This window comes from Oratosquilla oratoria, chromosome 16 (assembly GCF_046742065.1).
Source record: "Oratosquilla oratoria isolate Oo_2021 chromosome 16, ASM4674206v1, whole genome shotgun sequence".
Taxonomy (NCBI): domain Eukaryota; kingdom Metazoa; phylum Arthropoda; class Malacostraca; order Stomatopoda; family Squillidae; genus Oratosquilla; species Oratosquilla oratoria.
Window position 1 is genome coordinate 57,238,540 of NC_134792.1, and position 15,296 is coordinate 57,253,835.

The following is a 15,296-nucleotide window of genomic DNA, read 5'->3' on the forward strand; positions in this document are numbered from 1 at the left end:
TACAATACGTTTTCCCTCAGCGCCACCTATATAAGGAGGCGCGCGGGCATTACCGGGCATTCCCTGACAGTCACTGTACGTTCGTAGAGCAAGGACCCAACATGGCGCAGTGAGTTCTCAAGTACCTACGATTGCTCAAGATGCCCCCACCTCGCCGGTCACCACGCTCGACGCCTTGGACCATCACCGAACAGCAGCAGGCCAACATGACGGCCCTTGGTGCCCACAGCAACACATTACCCACATCTCGGGTACCCCCCTCGGCTACTCCTGAGAAATGTGACCTGGAAATGATGCCGGCAGCCTTCAGGTCTTGGAGACGGTCAATGGAATGCTGGCTCCTTCTATGTAAATGGCCACAACAGGATGCGGTCCACCACATCAGGCTCCTCTGTACTCCATTACTGCAGCGCGCGATAGACGCCAGGTTCACCCTCGCCGAGTGGGACGCCCTAACACAACAGGAGTCGTTAGATGCCATAGGTAAGTTAGTGCTCCGCTCCTCGAACAAAGCGGTACAGTGGGCCGAGTTCTTTAATATTGCCCAGGGGCAGGACGAGTGCGTCAGTGACTATTTCATAAGGGGTGCTCAGAAAGCTAACGACTGTGCGTTTCAGTGTCCCCAGTGCAATTGCAACCTCTCAGAGTACCTGCTCCTGAAAAAGCTTACGGTAGGACTGCGTGACACGGTGTTAAAACAGCAGGTGTACCAAGTGTGCAATTCTACAGACAGCGTTGACGCCCTTAGGGCCATGTGTTCCGCGTACGAGGCGGCTCGCCGGCACGCCATGGACGAGAGCCCATGGCGGGAACCCGGTCGTACGGCTGGCACCGCACAGGTCATCGAAAACGAGAGCTGCCCGCCTGACGTTGCGGCCACCACGGATGGCAAGGCGCAGCCCTCGCGTACCTGCTGGAACTGCGGTACCACACACGCCCTGGACAAGGATTCTTGCCCGGCCAGGGAAACTTACTGCATCGGATGCAAGAAACGGGGCCACTTCAAGAGGTGCTGCAGGAGCTCGAAGCGCCCCAACAACACCACGCCTGCCAACGTCATCTCAGGCTCCGTGACAATAGCAGGCACACATGTAACCCGCCAACCCACCGTGGAGGTAACAGTTACACATGGAGGGGGAGCCAGGCACCGCACCGCGGCCATCGCAGACACCGGCGCCCAGGTGTGCGTCGCCGGGGAGGCTCTGCTGTCCAGGCTCCGCATTAGACCCGCGCAGCTGCGGGGGCAGGCGGCCTTGCGGGACGTGGCAGACCTGCCACTACAATGCCTCGGATCGTGCCGGTGCACCATATCCTTAGGCGGCCTTGCAGCAGAGCAAGACGTATACATCATACCCTCTGCCAAGTCGCTGTTCCTGTCCCCCACGCCTGCCACAGACCGGCGTCGGTGCCGAGGCACTGGGAGGACGAAGTGAAGGCCCAGCTAGAAGAAGACATCAAGCGGGGCGTCATCGAGCCCGTCCCGGCAGGGGAGCCCACGGAGTGGTGCGCCCGCATGGTGGTGGTACCCAAGAAGTCTGGCCAACCTCGGCGCACTGTGGACTATCAGCGCCTCAACGCCGCGTGCCGAAGGGAGACGCACCACACCCCCGCCCCCTTTGACATGGTCTCTGGAGTCCCCAAGCACTCCTTCAAGACAGTAGCAGACGCCTATTGGGGGTACCACCCCCCCCAACTGGACAAGGAAAGCCGCCGTCTCACCACCTTCATCACCCCATGGGGAAGGTTCAGGTACTGCCGTACTCCCATGGGCCACTGCTCCGCCGGCGACGCGTACACCAAGCGTTTTGACGATGCCATTCAGGGCATTACGAGAAAATACAAGTGTGTCGACGACACCCTCCTCTACGACAGCAGCATCGAGGAGGCTTTCTGGCACACTTACGAATTCCTGTCGACATGTTCAGCCAAGAGAATCATAAAAACCAACACGGGCGGCGGTGGGACATTGGACACCGATAAAGCCTCCCTCGCTTTGCTCCAGTACCTCAACACTCCACTGTGAACAATAAACAAGTCCCCCGCCCAACTTGCCACCGGCAGACAGCTGCGTGACGGGGTGCCCACGGCCCGTTGGCACCTTAGGGTGGACAGGCACTGGGGCGGAACGCTTCGCCAGAGAGAGGTGCAGATGGGGGAGGCTGGTAACACCCTGATGGCCAACAGCACGCCCAGACACCTTCAACCCCTGGCCCCCGGTACCCGCGTGAGGGTTCAGAACCAGGCATCCAATGTGTGGGATCGCACGGGCATGGTAGTGGAGGCGCTCCCTCACAGGCAATACACCATCAGACTCGACGGGAGTGGCCGCATTAGCCTCAGGAACAGGAAACACCTTAGGCCTACTTCCGCGCGAGCACTACCAGAGGCACGGAACGAGGTGACCTTAACAACCGAGCCCCCATCAACTCCTTCTCCACCCCAGCAACGCCTGAGAAGACAAACGAAGCGCCCAGGGTGGCTAAATGACTATATTTAATGTAGTGCACGCCCATTGTAATGTATAACGGGCACTGTCCCGTTGCACTCACAGTTGTGACGAACTGTATTCTATTTTGTTTCTTTGTATGCCTGGCCACTTTGTATGCCTGGCCACTTTCGTTTCCTACTGTACGTGACATTCGTCAGCTCAATGTGTTCTTGTTAGCACACATTATCTTGGAGGGGGGATGTTGGGTGGGTACAATACGTTTTCCCTCAGCGCCACCTACATAAGGAGGCGCGCGGGCATTACCGGGCATTCCCTGACAGTCACTGTACGTTCGTAGAGCAAGGACCCAACATTATTATTTGGCAATGACATGACACTCCAAAGGATTTAGATTCACATTACAAAATATAGAGCCAACTGTGATCACATGTCTGCTCCCTTGGAGTAAAATACTACAAAAAAAAGTAACACCAAAACACATTTTGCAATAAATCTGTTCCAACTCTATTATATCTCATAAAGATTAATATTCAGTTACCATCTGGAAGAGCTTTTGAAATCTTTGCCTGGTACTTCTTGCCATCCACCCATCGCGCAGTTACTCTGTCACCAACTCTATACTGGTGTGGTTTCTTTCCATCCTTCCTGCAGCATTTATAATGGGAAAAAAAAAAAAAAAAAAAAAAAAAAATCAATGAACTTACAACCTATGAATTCTACAACACTAAAAATGTTTAAATGTAAAATCAACAACCTATGAATACTATAACACTAAAGATGGTTTACATGTAAAATCAATATTCATCCCAGAGGGCTATCACATACAAGTGGCAACTATTGGTCCACAATGTTCAAGCTGTTCAAACTTACCTTGCAGAGGAGCGAATAAGCGGCCTGATTCGAACAGAGTCCATTTTGAGCCATTCGTCAAACCGATTGGACCATCGCTCATAGTGAACCATGATGTCCAATTCACCCCAGTCCACTTCAACCACTTTACACTGGTACCTAAAGAGAACGAAAAAAGTTAAATACACATATTTTCTTATCCATTCAACTGAGTTGATCCTTTGACCACTTTACACTGGTACCTAAAAAGAATGGAAAAAAAAAAAAAAAAAAAAAAAAAAAAAAAAAAAAAAAAAAATAATAATAATAATAATAATAATAATAATAATAATAATAATAATAATAATAATAATAATAATAATAATAATAATAATTAGACATATTTGCTTACCCATTCAACTGAGTTGATCCTTATTGTCTTCCGGTGATAGAATGAAGACAAAAGAAATGAACTTGAAAAACAAAAATAAGCACACTAAGTACAAAGAATTAGAACCATGGCATGATAACCTTATAATCTACCATTTTAAATCTATTATTCCAAAAGTTTAATAGTAATTTCAACTACCTTTCCTTCATGCAACTAGGTAAATACATACACACACACACACATTCGTCGGATGGATGGCGAAGATTGGAGTTCCGAAGAAAAAGTGAAATTTTCATGGATCTCAATGTCAAGGAAGTACCTTATTGTATTTACAGGGAAGGGGAAAGCTCGTGGTGTAGTGGGAAGGTGAGGAAAAAGGAGAAGGGGAGGGATTACTGAGGGAAATGGAAGGAAATGAGGAAGGAGAGGACTTGGTCCAGGCAGGCAGACGCCATATAAACAAACATCAATTTAGTGACGATGAAGGGACTAACAAAAATGTAAAGATTAGAAATATAGATAAGAGCAGCACAATGGAAGGTGAGGATAATAATTTCCAGGGATTTAATGAGGGGGGGGGGGATACCAACCTCCCCCGATTAGCAAGACTAGAGGAAAAACTTGAGAAAATGACCGAACATTGGGAGAGTAGGTTCAGTAAAATGGCAGAGATTGCGCAGAGTTGACAAATTGGAGGAATTAGAGAAGGTGAACAAAAACCTAACTAAAGAAATACAAGAATTAAAAAGACAGTTAAAAAAAGTAAAATATGAGAATGAGGAATTAAAGAAGAACAAAGAGAATAAAGAGTCCATAGCAAAAGAAGCACAGGGTTGGAAAAAAATCCAAGAGAACAGTAAAGTTGCATTTACTGACATAATAAAACAGCAAATGAAAGAACAAACTAAAGACTCAGTTATTAAAGTGATGAGACAGAAGGAGAATATAGTAAGAGACTTAGCAGATAAAAAGAAATGTATAATTATATTAGGAATGGAAGAGAAACACAACCCAGATAGAACCACAAGAATCAAAGAGGAAAAAGAAAAAGTAAGCAGTTTACTAGAATTAGTTCAGGAAGATGAACCTGAAATCATGAAACAAATTGAAGAGATGTATAAACTTGGAAAATATAGTACAGATAAGACCAGACCGATTAATATTAAATTCAGATCACAAATGACAGCAGAGAATATCTCAGCAAAAACAGGGAAATTAGCAAACAGTGAACAATATAAAAAGGTATGGATAAAAAGAGAAATGAATAGAGAGGAAAGAGAGGAGGAAAAAATAAAAAGACAAGAAGCTAAAGAAAAAAACGAGAACAGAACAGAGACAGAAAAAGAGAAATTCTATTGGAGAGTAGTGAATATGAAAGTGAGGAGATAGGCCATACCGGAGAAAAACAAAGAGGAAACAGAAAATACAATGGAAGTAGCAGAAAATTAAGAGTGTCTTACACAAATATAGATGGATTAATAACAGGATTGAATGAGCTGAATGATTATCTGAAGGAAAAAGAACCGGACATAATGGGAATTGTAGAGACAAAATTAAAAGGTCCACTACCACCCAATAGTGTAGGACATGATGCATATAATTATTGGATTAGAAACAGAGAGACAAAACAAGGGGGTGGAGTTATGTTCCTGACTAAGAAGGATATAAATGTGAGGAGTGTCACATATGGAAAGAATACAGTAGAGATGATTATGATCAAAGTGGAAGACAGAGATAAGAAGAGCAGAAAGTTTGTGATAAATTATGTGCCTCCAAAAACAGCCTCATGGGAAGAGAGTGAACATAAAAGTATGTTAGAAGACACAAGGATAACATTAAATAAGATAATGGAAGATGGAGGAAGAATAGTTATGATATGCGACTTTAATTGCAAAGAAGTCTGCTGGGAAGAGATGACAATAAAGGGTGGAGACGACTCATGGGGAAATGTTCTACTCGAGATGATTATTGACCATACAATGACACAATGGATACAAGAGAACACTAGGTATAGAAATGAAGAACCATCGAGACTAGCCCTAATAATCACATCTGAACCTAAAATAGTGGAAAAGATTGAATATAAGACACCAATAAGTAAAAGTGACCACATATTGATTGAACTGGAACTAAACGAGGAAAAATACATGAAAAGAAATGAACAATATAGAAAAGGAAGAACAATTTTTTTTTTTTTTTATATAAAATAAGAGAATTCTTTCAAAAAGAAAACTGGGAAAGAATATACAAAGAAGAAACAACAGTGGAAGAGAAATGGAATATTTTGACAAAAATTTATAAAAAAGGAGTGGAAAAATATGTCCCAAGACAAAAACAAGAAAAAGAATATGTAAAGTGCTGGTACAACAAAAGTTGTAGGGAGTTAAAAGACAAAAGAGATAATGCCTGGACCAAATGGAAGAAAGACAAGACCTGAAAAATGGAAAATATATACTTGTTATAGAAATGAATATGTACAAGTGTGCAGAGAGAAAAAGAGAAAATATGAAAAAGATGTCATTGAAAAATGTAAAGATCAACCAAAACTATTCTACAGATTTGTAAACAACAAACTGAAAAACAAACAAGATTTAGAGAAATTAAGACAAGGAGTTGAATACACAGAGGAAATAGAAATGGCAGAAATTATGAACAAGCATTTTAAATCAGTGTTTACAAGGGAGAACATACAACCTGGAGAGATTGAATGGGAAGAGAAAGTCCCCCCTATGAAAGAAATAGAAGTAACAAAGAATGAAATAATGAAACACTTGAGTAATCTTGATGTCAGAAAATCGCATGGACCAGATGAAATAGCAAACTGGATTTTGAAAGAATGCAGGAATGAACTGGAAGACAAAATACATAGCATAATAAACAGTTCCTTGAAAGAAGGAAAAGTTCCAGAAGATTGGAAAAAAAAAAAAATATAGTACCTATATATAAAGGGGGAAATAAAGAAGACCCTACCAAGTACAATAGCAAAAATTTGTGAAAGAATTGTCAAAAGTAGATGGGTAAAGTATTTGGGAAAAAACGTGCTAAATCCAAGGGAATTTGGATTCAGACAAGGACGATCATGCGTCACCAATTTAATATGTTTCTATTCAAGGCTAATAGATATAATACAAGAATGAGATGGATGGGCTGATTGTGCATTTCTAGACCTAAAAAAAAGCTTTTGACAAAGTACCACATAAGAAGTTGCTTAAGAAATTAGAAACTGAAAGAGGAATACAGGGCAAACTGCTTAAATGGATGGAAGACTTTTTGCAAGAAAGAAAAATGAGAGTAGCGATAAGAGACAAACACTCAAATTGGGATGAAGTAACAAGTGGTGTTCCACAAGAAACGGTTCTGGCCCCAATAATGTTTGCTATATATATTAATGATATGGATGAAGAAATTGAAAGTTATATGAGCTTCTTTGCAGATCATGCAAAACTATTAAAAAAAGTAAACACGGAAGAAGATTGCGAGTCACTACAGAGTGATCACAATAAAGTATGGGAATGGAGTAGGAAGTGGGAGATGGAGTTCAATACAAAAAAGTGTAGTATAATGGAATTTGGAAAGAGCAAAAAAAGAATAATAGGATCATATGAATTGGGTGAAGAAGGAATTAAAAAAGTTGAAAATAAGAAGGACCTGGGAGTCATTATTATGAATAATATGTCACCTGAGAAACATATAAATAAGATTTTTGGAGAAACTTATAATTTAATAAGAACAATCAAAGTGTCATTTACATACTTGGATGAAGAAATGGTGAAGAAAATACTAATCACTTTGATAAGACCAAGATTGGAACATGCAGCAACGATTTGGCACCAAGTACAAAAAAATGTATAACAAAACTTGAAAGAATACAAAGAGCAATTACAAAATTGGCACCAACACTCTCAAAACTATCATATGAAGAGAGACTAGCAAAACTTGAGCTACAGACACTAGAGCAAAGAAGAGAGAGAGAGGAGATTTGATAACTATTTACAGAATCATGAAAGGCATAGAAATTATTGATAGAGAGGATTTAATAAAATGGGATGATAGAAATACAAGAGGACACGGAAAGAAAATCAAGAAAGACAGCTATAGAAGAGATATGAAAAAGAACAGCTTTCCTCACAGAGTAATAGACATTTGGAACAAGTTAGATGAGAAAGTGGTGTGTGCAAAAACAATACATGAATTTAAAAATAGTTTAGATCAAATGAGATATGAAGACTGGACACCACGATCATAGCTCCCCTTCCCGTAAAATACAACTAGGTAAATACACACACAGGGTGTTCAGGATAAATTTGATTATTCTTATATCATCCTTTCTTGTATATCTAATCACATTACTTTTTCCCACATTTACTCTCACTTTCTCCTCTCACACACCCTAATAATTTAGTCACCAACTTCAGTTTCTACTCAATCAGCCATAAGTGCAGTGTCATCTGCAAACAACAGCCTCACCTCCTACATTCCCTCACCCTCAACCAAGAGCTCCCAATGAATTATAAAATCACAAGATATCTTACCATTTCTGATCCCGTGCATCCAGAACCTCTAGACGTGCCCCTGGGACAAAGTCTATCCCAGGTTTGTAGACATGGAGCTGCCGAGCCATGGCATTCGCCTGGGCAACATCAGCTCGGCTCAAGGACTGTATTTCTGGTGTACTCTTCATCTGTCAAGACAAAGTTCCAAATTCTGTTATGTTTACATTAGGTGTGTGGTATTGAATTCTTCAACTTCATTGCAAAAATAAAATCAATATTCCATACTCATTGTCATCATCCTTTGGAACTTATTATGCATACATATATGAATGGCTTATAAAGGAGGTAGCCAAAGTCAAAAGGAATAATTCCACTTCCACCCATTTCACCCCCACATACTCCACTCCCAACACCACCCTCCCTCCCTCTTTTCTTGGCCAAATCCATTGGAAAAGAACCCTAAAATTCTATTTATGGGAAAAACCTGTTCTAGGGAGACAGGACTGCTCACCCGGATGGTGTTGGGAATAAAAACAACTACTATTCATTTGCTCTCTTTATCCTCATTTCTACCTGACTTATCTCCAAATATAACTCTTTTCTACTTTCTTCCAAAACATCTAATTGTTCTCAGAATTCTTTAAGAAGCACCTACCCCACTTCACATCCACTCTTCTCTTAGCCTACTTTACCTCGCAGTTCACCACCACCCTTTAACCTCTTCATCTTAACCACTTCCATACGGTGACACCTACGTAGGCACCATGAGGAGCAAGTGGGTACTCGATGTTGCCGACGTCCCCATCTTGATTATATTTATTGTAGTCGTACCTACGTAATTTTCATTCTCTCTAAACTGGCTTCATCAGTTTTCTATGGTTATCAAAATACACGGGTGAAAGAGAACGAACGATTGAGCACTGACTTTATTTTCTATAATGCGATTATTATGACGTAACATCACATGTCCGGCAGCTAATGCTGCCAGACGTGCGATGTGCCCCGTAGTGAAGAGGTTAAATGCTTAATTTCTTCTTTCCAACCATTCCTCATGCACATGCCTCTTTTCTACTACCACATTACATCTTCATTCTGTTCCCTCCCACTCCCTCTGTACTGCACAATGGTGGTCTGGGAGGGGGGGGGGGGTGACTGAACCCCCCACCCCATTTGTTCTCTTTCCTTACCTCATTGCAGAGGGCTGCATCAAAATATCCCTCCCCCCATCCCCTCTCCACTAACCCTTATCTTCTGTCTTCTCTTTTCCTCAACAGACATTCCATTCTTTCCCAATGCCCCTTTTATCCCACCTATCCATTTCATCCTTGGTTGCCCCCTCATGTTCACTCCTTCCACATTTCTTTTACTAATCTTTCTTCACTCACTCTTTCCATGTGTCCAAACTATCCCAATACTCTTTCATCAACCCTATCTCCCTACTCCCTTTCCGCCCTCAATCTCCTCCTCATTTCTCACTCTATCCGGCCTAATAATTCTACCATACTTCCCAGGCATTTCATCTCAAACACATTCAAACTCCTCTCTTATTTTCTTAAAAAAAAACTTTAGTGAAAATAATTGAAGGATATTCAACACATTATTGAAGGTAAATCTTTAAAAATGTAAGAATAAGTATTACTTTTGTCCAATATTTTGAAGAAACTATATCACCATAGGAACAAAATGAAGAAGACCACAAGAGACCATAAGGCCTACACTAGGTAGTTCCATGTCTTACCACCTGTCATCCCCATCCATAAAGTTCTCACCATTTCTTAAAATAACTGATAGTGTCAGCACTCACTACATGGTTGCTATGTCTATCCTATTAGTAAAACAATTCTTTCCTATTTCCTTCTTAAATCTAAATTTGTCCAATTTAAATCCATTACTGCGAGTCCTGTCCTGTTGTCTTAATATGATGACCTTGTTTGCATCACCTTTGTTAAAGCCTTTGATCCACTTGAACACCTCTATTAGATTATCCCACACTTGTGCTACAGAGCACATGCTTAAAAGGATCATCTATATTCACAAAATTCAGGCTAGGCCCCCACCAAATTTTTATCTTGGATCTGCCACTGATACAACACCATTTTAGCACTACATTCTCCTTCATTCATGTTCATTCTTTCACCTAATGTTCTATTTTGTCTTAGCCTTAGTTCTAGCTTTGGTCTGGATGGATTGATATTCTGTATTTGCTCTGATGAGTTGTTGTTATTAAGTCATTTGAATAGGGGAGTGGTTTGGAGTTATACTCTAAATTTGGTGTGAGAAGATCACTTATGACGAGGTTGAATAGTGCAGGTAAAAGTACTGCTTCTTGGGGAACTCCACTGTACAATCTTTTGGTCCCAGACATATTGTTTCAGTTATTATGCACCCTCAGCTTAGAAGTTTATTAGTGTTTTCTTGCTCTCTTCTGGAGTTGTGGGTTTGAAAACTGTTTTGGAGAACGGCTTGTATTGAAGCTTTGGCAATGGGATTTTCCCTCAAGTTGTTTGAACTGCTTCAAGGGTGAGGGGTGGGTTTTATATATATATATATATATATATATATATATATATATATATATATATATATACAGGGGGTCACCGCAGTTCAACCGTTCACAATTCAAATTATTGCAAATTCAACAGTAGCTAATTTATACCCAACCCTCAAGGTTCGACAGCCCGACTCGACAATTTGACATTCAAATCTCGCGTGCCACCCACCCGGTCGAATTTGCCGCCACTCCTGATGCACCACTCTGTCTCACTCTTGCCCCAGTCATCGTCGAGGCAAGCCACGCTCCGCTGTTCCACCTCCACCATGCCGCGCAAATCCACCTCCGGCCCCACCCCTAAGAAACACACTTTCCTGTCTTTCAAAGATAAGCTTGAGCTTATAAGAAAGTGTGAGGCAGGTATGGCTCATTCTGCCATTGCAGCGGAAATGGGTGTCCCGAGATCATCAGTATCAACGATTTGGAAGAACAGGGACAAGTACCGCCAGGCCGCTGCATCAACATCTTCCATGACTTCCCTTGTTCTCCGTGGCTCAAGGGACTCCCGTCTCAACACGATAGAGGACATGTTGATCAAGTGGATAGAGGACAGGACACAACGCAAGATGCTGATCAGCATGGGGCTCGTGCAGGAGCGTCCCTTGTCACTGTGGGAGGACTTGCAAGCCACAACATCCACCACCAGCAGGACACTAGAAACATTCACAGCGAGCAGGGGCTGGTTCCAGCGATTTTATTGCAAGTGTTTTTATTTCTAAAAATGTACTGTACAGCAGCTTAATGTGTTTAATAAACAAAATTAGATATAAATGAAGCCTTTAATATTACTGATTTAGTCTAAGTTAGTGTTTTCTAGGTCATAGTGATATTTTTGGGGGGGTCTGGGTCTGAAGGTCGGTCCCTATCCCCCCTAATTACAATGTATCCTATGGGAAAAACTGCATCATGATTCAACAAAACCCAGGTTCGACCGATGATAGACTACCCCATCCCTGTCGAATTGCGGTGACCCCCTGTATATATATACATACATACATATACCAAAGGCTTTTTCCCCCTACACGGGGGTAGCCAAAAAGAAAAAGGCATAGAAACCACTCCCAGCCATTCCATTTCCTACATATTCCACTCCCCTCCCTCCCTCTTATCTTGGCACCTCCTGGATGACGGGTCATCCCTGCATCCTGTCCACTGCCCTGGGGCAGAAGCAGTGCCGCAAGACTCAGCACATCCACAGCAAGGCAGCTTCATAAATTCGGCAACCCCTCCCTCTCCATCCCCTCATGTAGAAAAGGAGAAGATGGGGAGAAATCCCTTTGGGCTGTGTCAATTTTTTTTCTCATACATACTTCCTCACCCCCCATCCCCCACCCACTCCCCCTCTTGCATCACAGCATCATCTATACACAACCCCTCTCCATTCACCCCTATCTTCTGTCCTCTCCCGTCCTTCCTCCACAGACATTCCTCTCTTTTGTAATGCCCCTTTCACCCCATCCATCTCATCCTAGGACGCCCCCTCATATTCACTCCTTCCACACTTCTTTTACTAATCTTTCTTCACTCATTCTTTCCATGTGTCCAAACCATCCTAATACTCTTTCATCAACCCTATCTCCCAGTTCCCTTTCCACCCCTGTTCTCCTCCTCACCTCCTCATTTCTCACTCTATCCAGCCTAGTAACCCCTATCATACTTCTCAGACATTTCATCTCAAAAACATTTAAACTCCTTCTCTCTTCCTCTCTCATGTTCCACGTTTCTGCCCCGTACAATGTTGTTGGCACAATCACTCCTTCATACAACTTCCTCTTAGCATCAATTCCCTGATGTCTATTTCTCATTACACTTTTCAGTCCACCAAGGCATTTACTCGCTTCTCTCAATCTACATTCTACCTCCACCCCCACTCCCTTTCCTGCCACATTTGCACCCAAGTATCTAAAACTATCACCCTGCTCACTTCCAGCCTGCTGTCACTCTCTCCCCTTATACATCTCATCACCTTACTTTTACCCACATTTATCTTCAGCTTCCTTCTTTCACACACCTTCTCAAACTCTGTCACTAACTTCCTCAATTCCTCCTCTGATCCTGCTACAAGTGCAGTGTCGTCAGCAAACAACAACTGGCTCACCTCCCACTTTTCTCCATTTTCTTTAATCATCTCCAACCCCTGACCCACTACCCTTACATTCACCTCTCGCACCACCCCATCCATGTAAAGATTGAACAGCCAGGGCAACATAACATATCCCACATATATATATATATTCTGCATGAGGGGATGGAAAAGGGGGGTCACTGAATTAATGAAGCAACCTTGCTGTGGATGTGCTGTGTCTTGCGACACTGCTTCTGACCCAGGGCAATGGACAAGATGCAGGGATGACCTGTTGTCCTGGAGGTGCCAAGATAAGAGGGCAGGATGAGGGTGGAGGAGAATGGAACATGTAGGGGATGGAATGGATGGGAGTGGTTTCTATGCCTTTTTCTTTTGGCTACCTCCCATGTAAGAGAAAAAGCCTTTGATATATATATATATATATATACTTCATTGAAAGTGATGGCTAATTGTGCATTTATCATTTTCTTAAATGTATTTTCCATACGTCTTACCATGGACTTATGTTCCTTTGAAAGGAGGTTTATGACTCCAATGTTTGCTACATCGCAATTTTGGGTTCAAGACCTTTCTTCAGTAACTCTTAGGAATATTCTATCTGGTCAGGATAAGAATTATTCCAGTGTTATATTTAATCATTTTACTTTATATGCCTAAATTTTCATACATGCTCTTCATTGGGGAGGTCACCAGTCACCTGGGAGAGGTTACCTGGTAACTCAGGCAATGATGTAATGTCACGTGCTTGGGAAAGCATCCAACCTCGTGTTGTGACAAATGTCCTGTGCTGGGGATTGTGGCGTTTATGTCTTGGGCTTTGATTTGTGGGGTTATGTCTCATTCTTGGATTTGTGGCAATTTGTCTCATGCTTGGGAGGGCCCAAGGTCATCTGCCCATTTTCAAAATCCAACAACCCCATCAGTGGGTATACCCTTGAGTGGTTGACACTCAATCTCTGTACCAGAAAAGAGATATCTATCAACTTCATTTGTATTATACCTTCTCCCACATGGACAGCTGACATGTGGCAATTGCTCCATTCCACCTACAGTTTTTAGCTGGTGATACAGAAACAGCCTCACACCAATGCAACACAGACAAAAGTCCAAAATTTCTTCCAGAAAGATCTAAGGGAAGGTCCAAGAACTATTGGTGACCACTAGGATGTTGTGGGTTTCCAGCCAGAGAAATAAAAAGCAACAATTCTTATTACTATCTTCTCAATACCCACCCATACACCTTACCAACTACACTTGACAGACTGATGCCTCTAGAATTATATTCATATTTGTCTCCTTTTCTCTTCTATGGAACTATACATATGCTCCTCCAATCCATTGGTATATTAATGTCTATTAGGCACACAGTGAACAATTTCACCAGGCACTTCACTATAACTACTTTTCCCTTCACCAAACACTCCACATGAAAACCATCCATCCCAGGTGCCTTTCCAGGTTCCATCTCTTTCATTCTTTGTATCTCTTCTTTTCAACCTTGTCACTCTCCTGGCATCTTTCAATGTCACAATAAAAATCTCCTTATCCTCCTCTACATTCAATTCCCTGAAATACTCTTAATTTTTTCCTTCACCAACTTCACATGCATTAGCATCTGTCCACCTGTACTTCTACCTTCTCTCTACTTGAATAGTTTCCTCTCACTCTTTTCACTTCCTTCTGAAACATCTTTTTATTCTTTTCAAAGCTCTACATCAAACACCTTCACCTTACACATGCTTTCCTTTCGCCCTCCCTCACATTGAATTTTGCTTCCATCCTTTTCATTTTGTATCTCTCATATCTTGATTTTTGCCTACCTCCCTTGTAAGGGGGAAAAAGCCTTTGGTATATGTATGTGGAAGCTCGCTGGCTCAGCGGGTTAAGGCATCGTTACTTGCGGCAAAGGGCGAGGGGATGGCGATTCGAATCCTGCCATTGGCAAAGTTGAACCAAGGGCATGGTTCATTAAATTCTACACTACAAAACCCTCTGTGAGGGGTACCATCCTAGCCTTCCGGTAGGGAGGGAGTTCATGACGTAAAACCACATCATCATGTACAGGTACTCCTCATTTAATGACCTACTCGGTTAACGACAACTCGGAGTAACGACGGGCTTTATGACGTCGTTTAACATAAATCTCCCGAAGTTACGACGTCGTGTACAATAATTAAGTTGGCCGAGGCAAATTTGTATGATGTTATAAATGAACTTGTACGGTGGATATTACCTGTGAGGTAAAGTGTTCTGAAGCTTAGGTCTACATTACCATCTTGCAAGCTGCAAAATCTACCTGGGGTACAGTGTATACCGGTAGAGGTAAATTTTTAGTTTCGACCATGGGCGCAATATAACAATAGAAAATTAATTATTAATTTTGTGAATTATAATGTATCAATATAATATGCAATTTTGTGAGCGGAAATGAAAAAAAAAGAATGCTAAAACAGATTTCGTAAGTAACGAAGTCATGTCGGACGAATGGTACACCATGT

At 42.2% G+C, this 15,296-nt stretch overlaps 1 protein-coding gene across 5 annotated transcripts in view; it reads right to left on the reverse strand.

The window, feature by feature from the left end:
• LOC143034036 (uncharacterized) overlaps positions 1-15,296 on the reverse strand; it is a 114,197-nt gene that overhangs the window by 40,345 nt on the left and 58,556 nt on the right. For all 5 annotated transcript variants that reach the window (XM_076199902.1, XM_076199901.1, XM_076199903.1 and 2 more), the window contains 3 exons: positions 8,201-8,349; positions 3,320-3,457; positions 2,988-3,094 (listed from right to left, as the gene is read on the reverse strand). In XM_076199902.1, the coding sequence (XP_076056017.1) occupies positions 2,988-3,094; positions 3,320-3,457; positions 8,201-8,349 (394 nt within the window). The remainder of the gene's footprint in view (positions 1-2,987; positions 3,095-3,319; positions 3,458-8,200; positions 8,350-15,296) is intronic.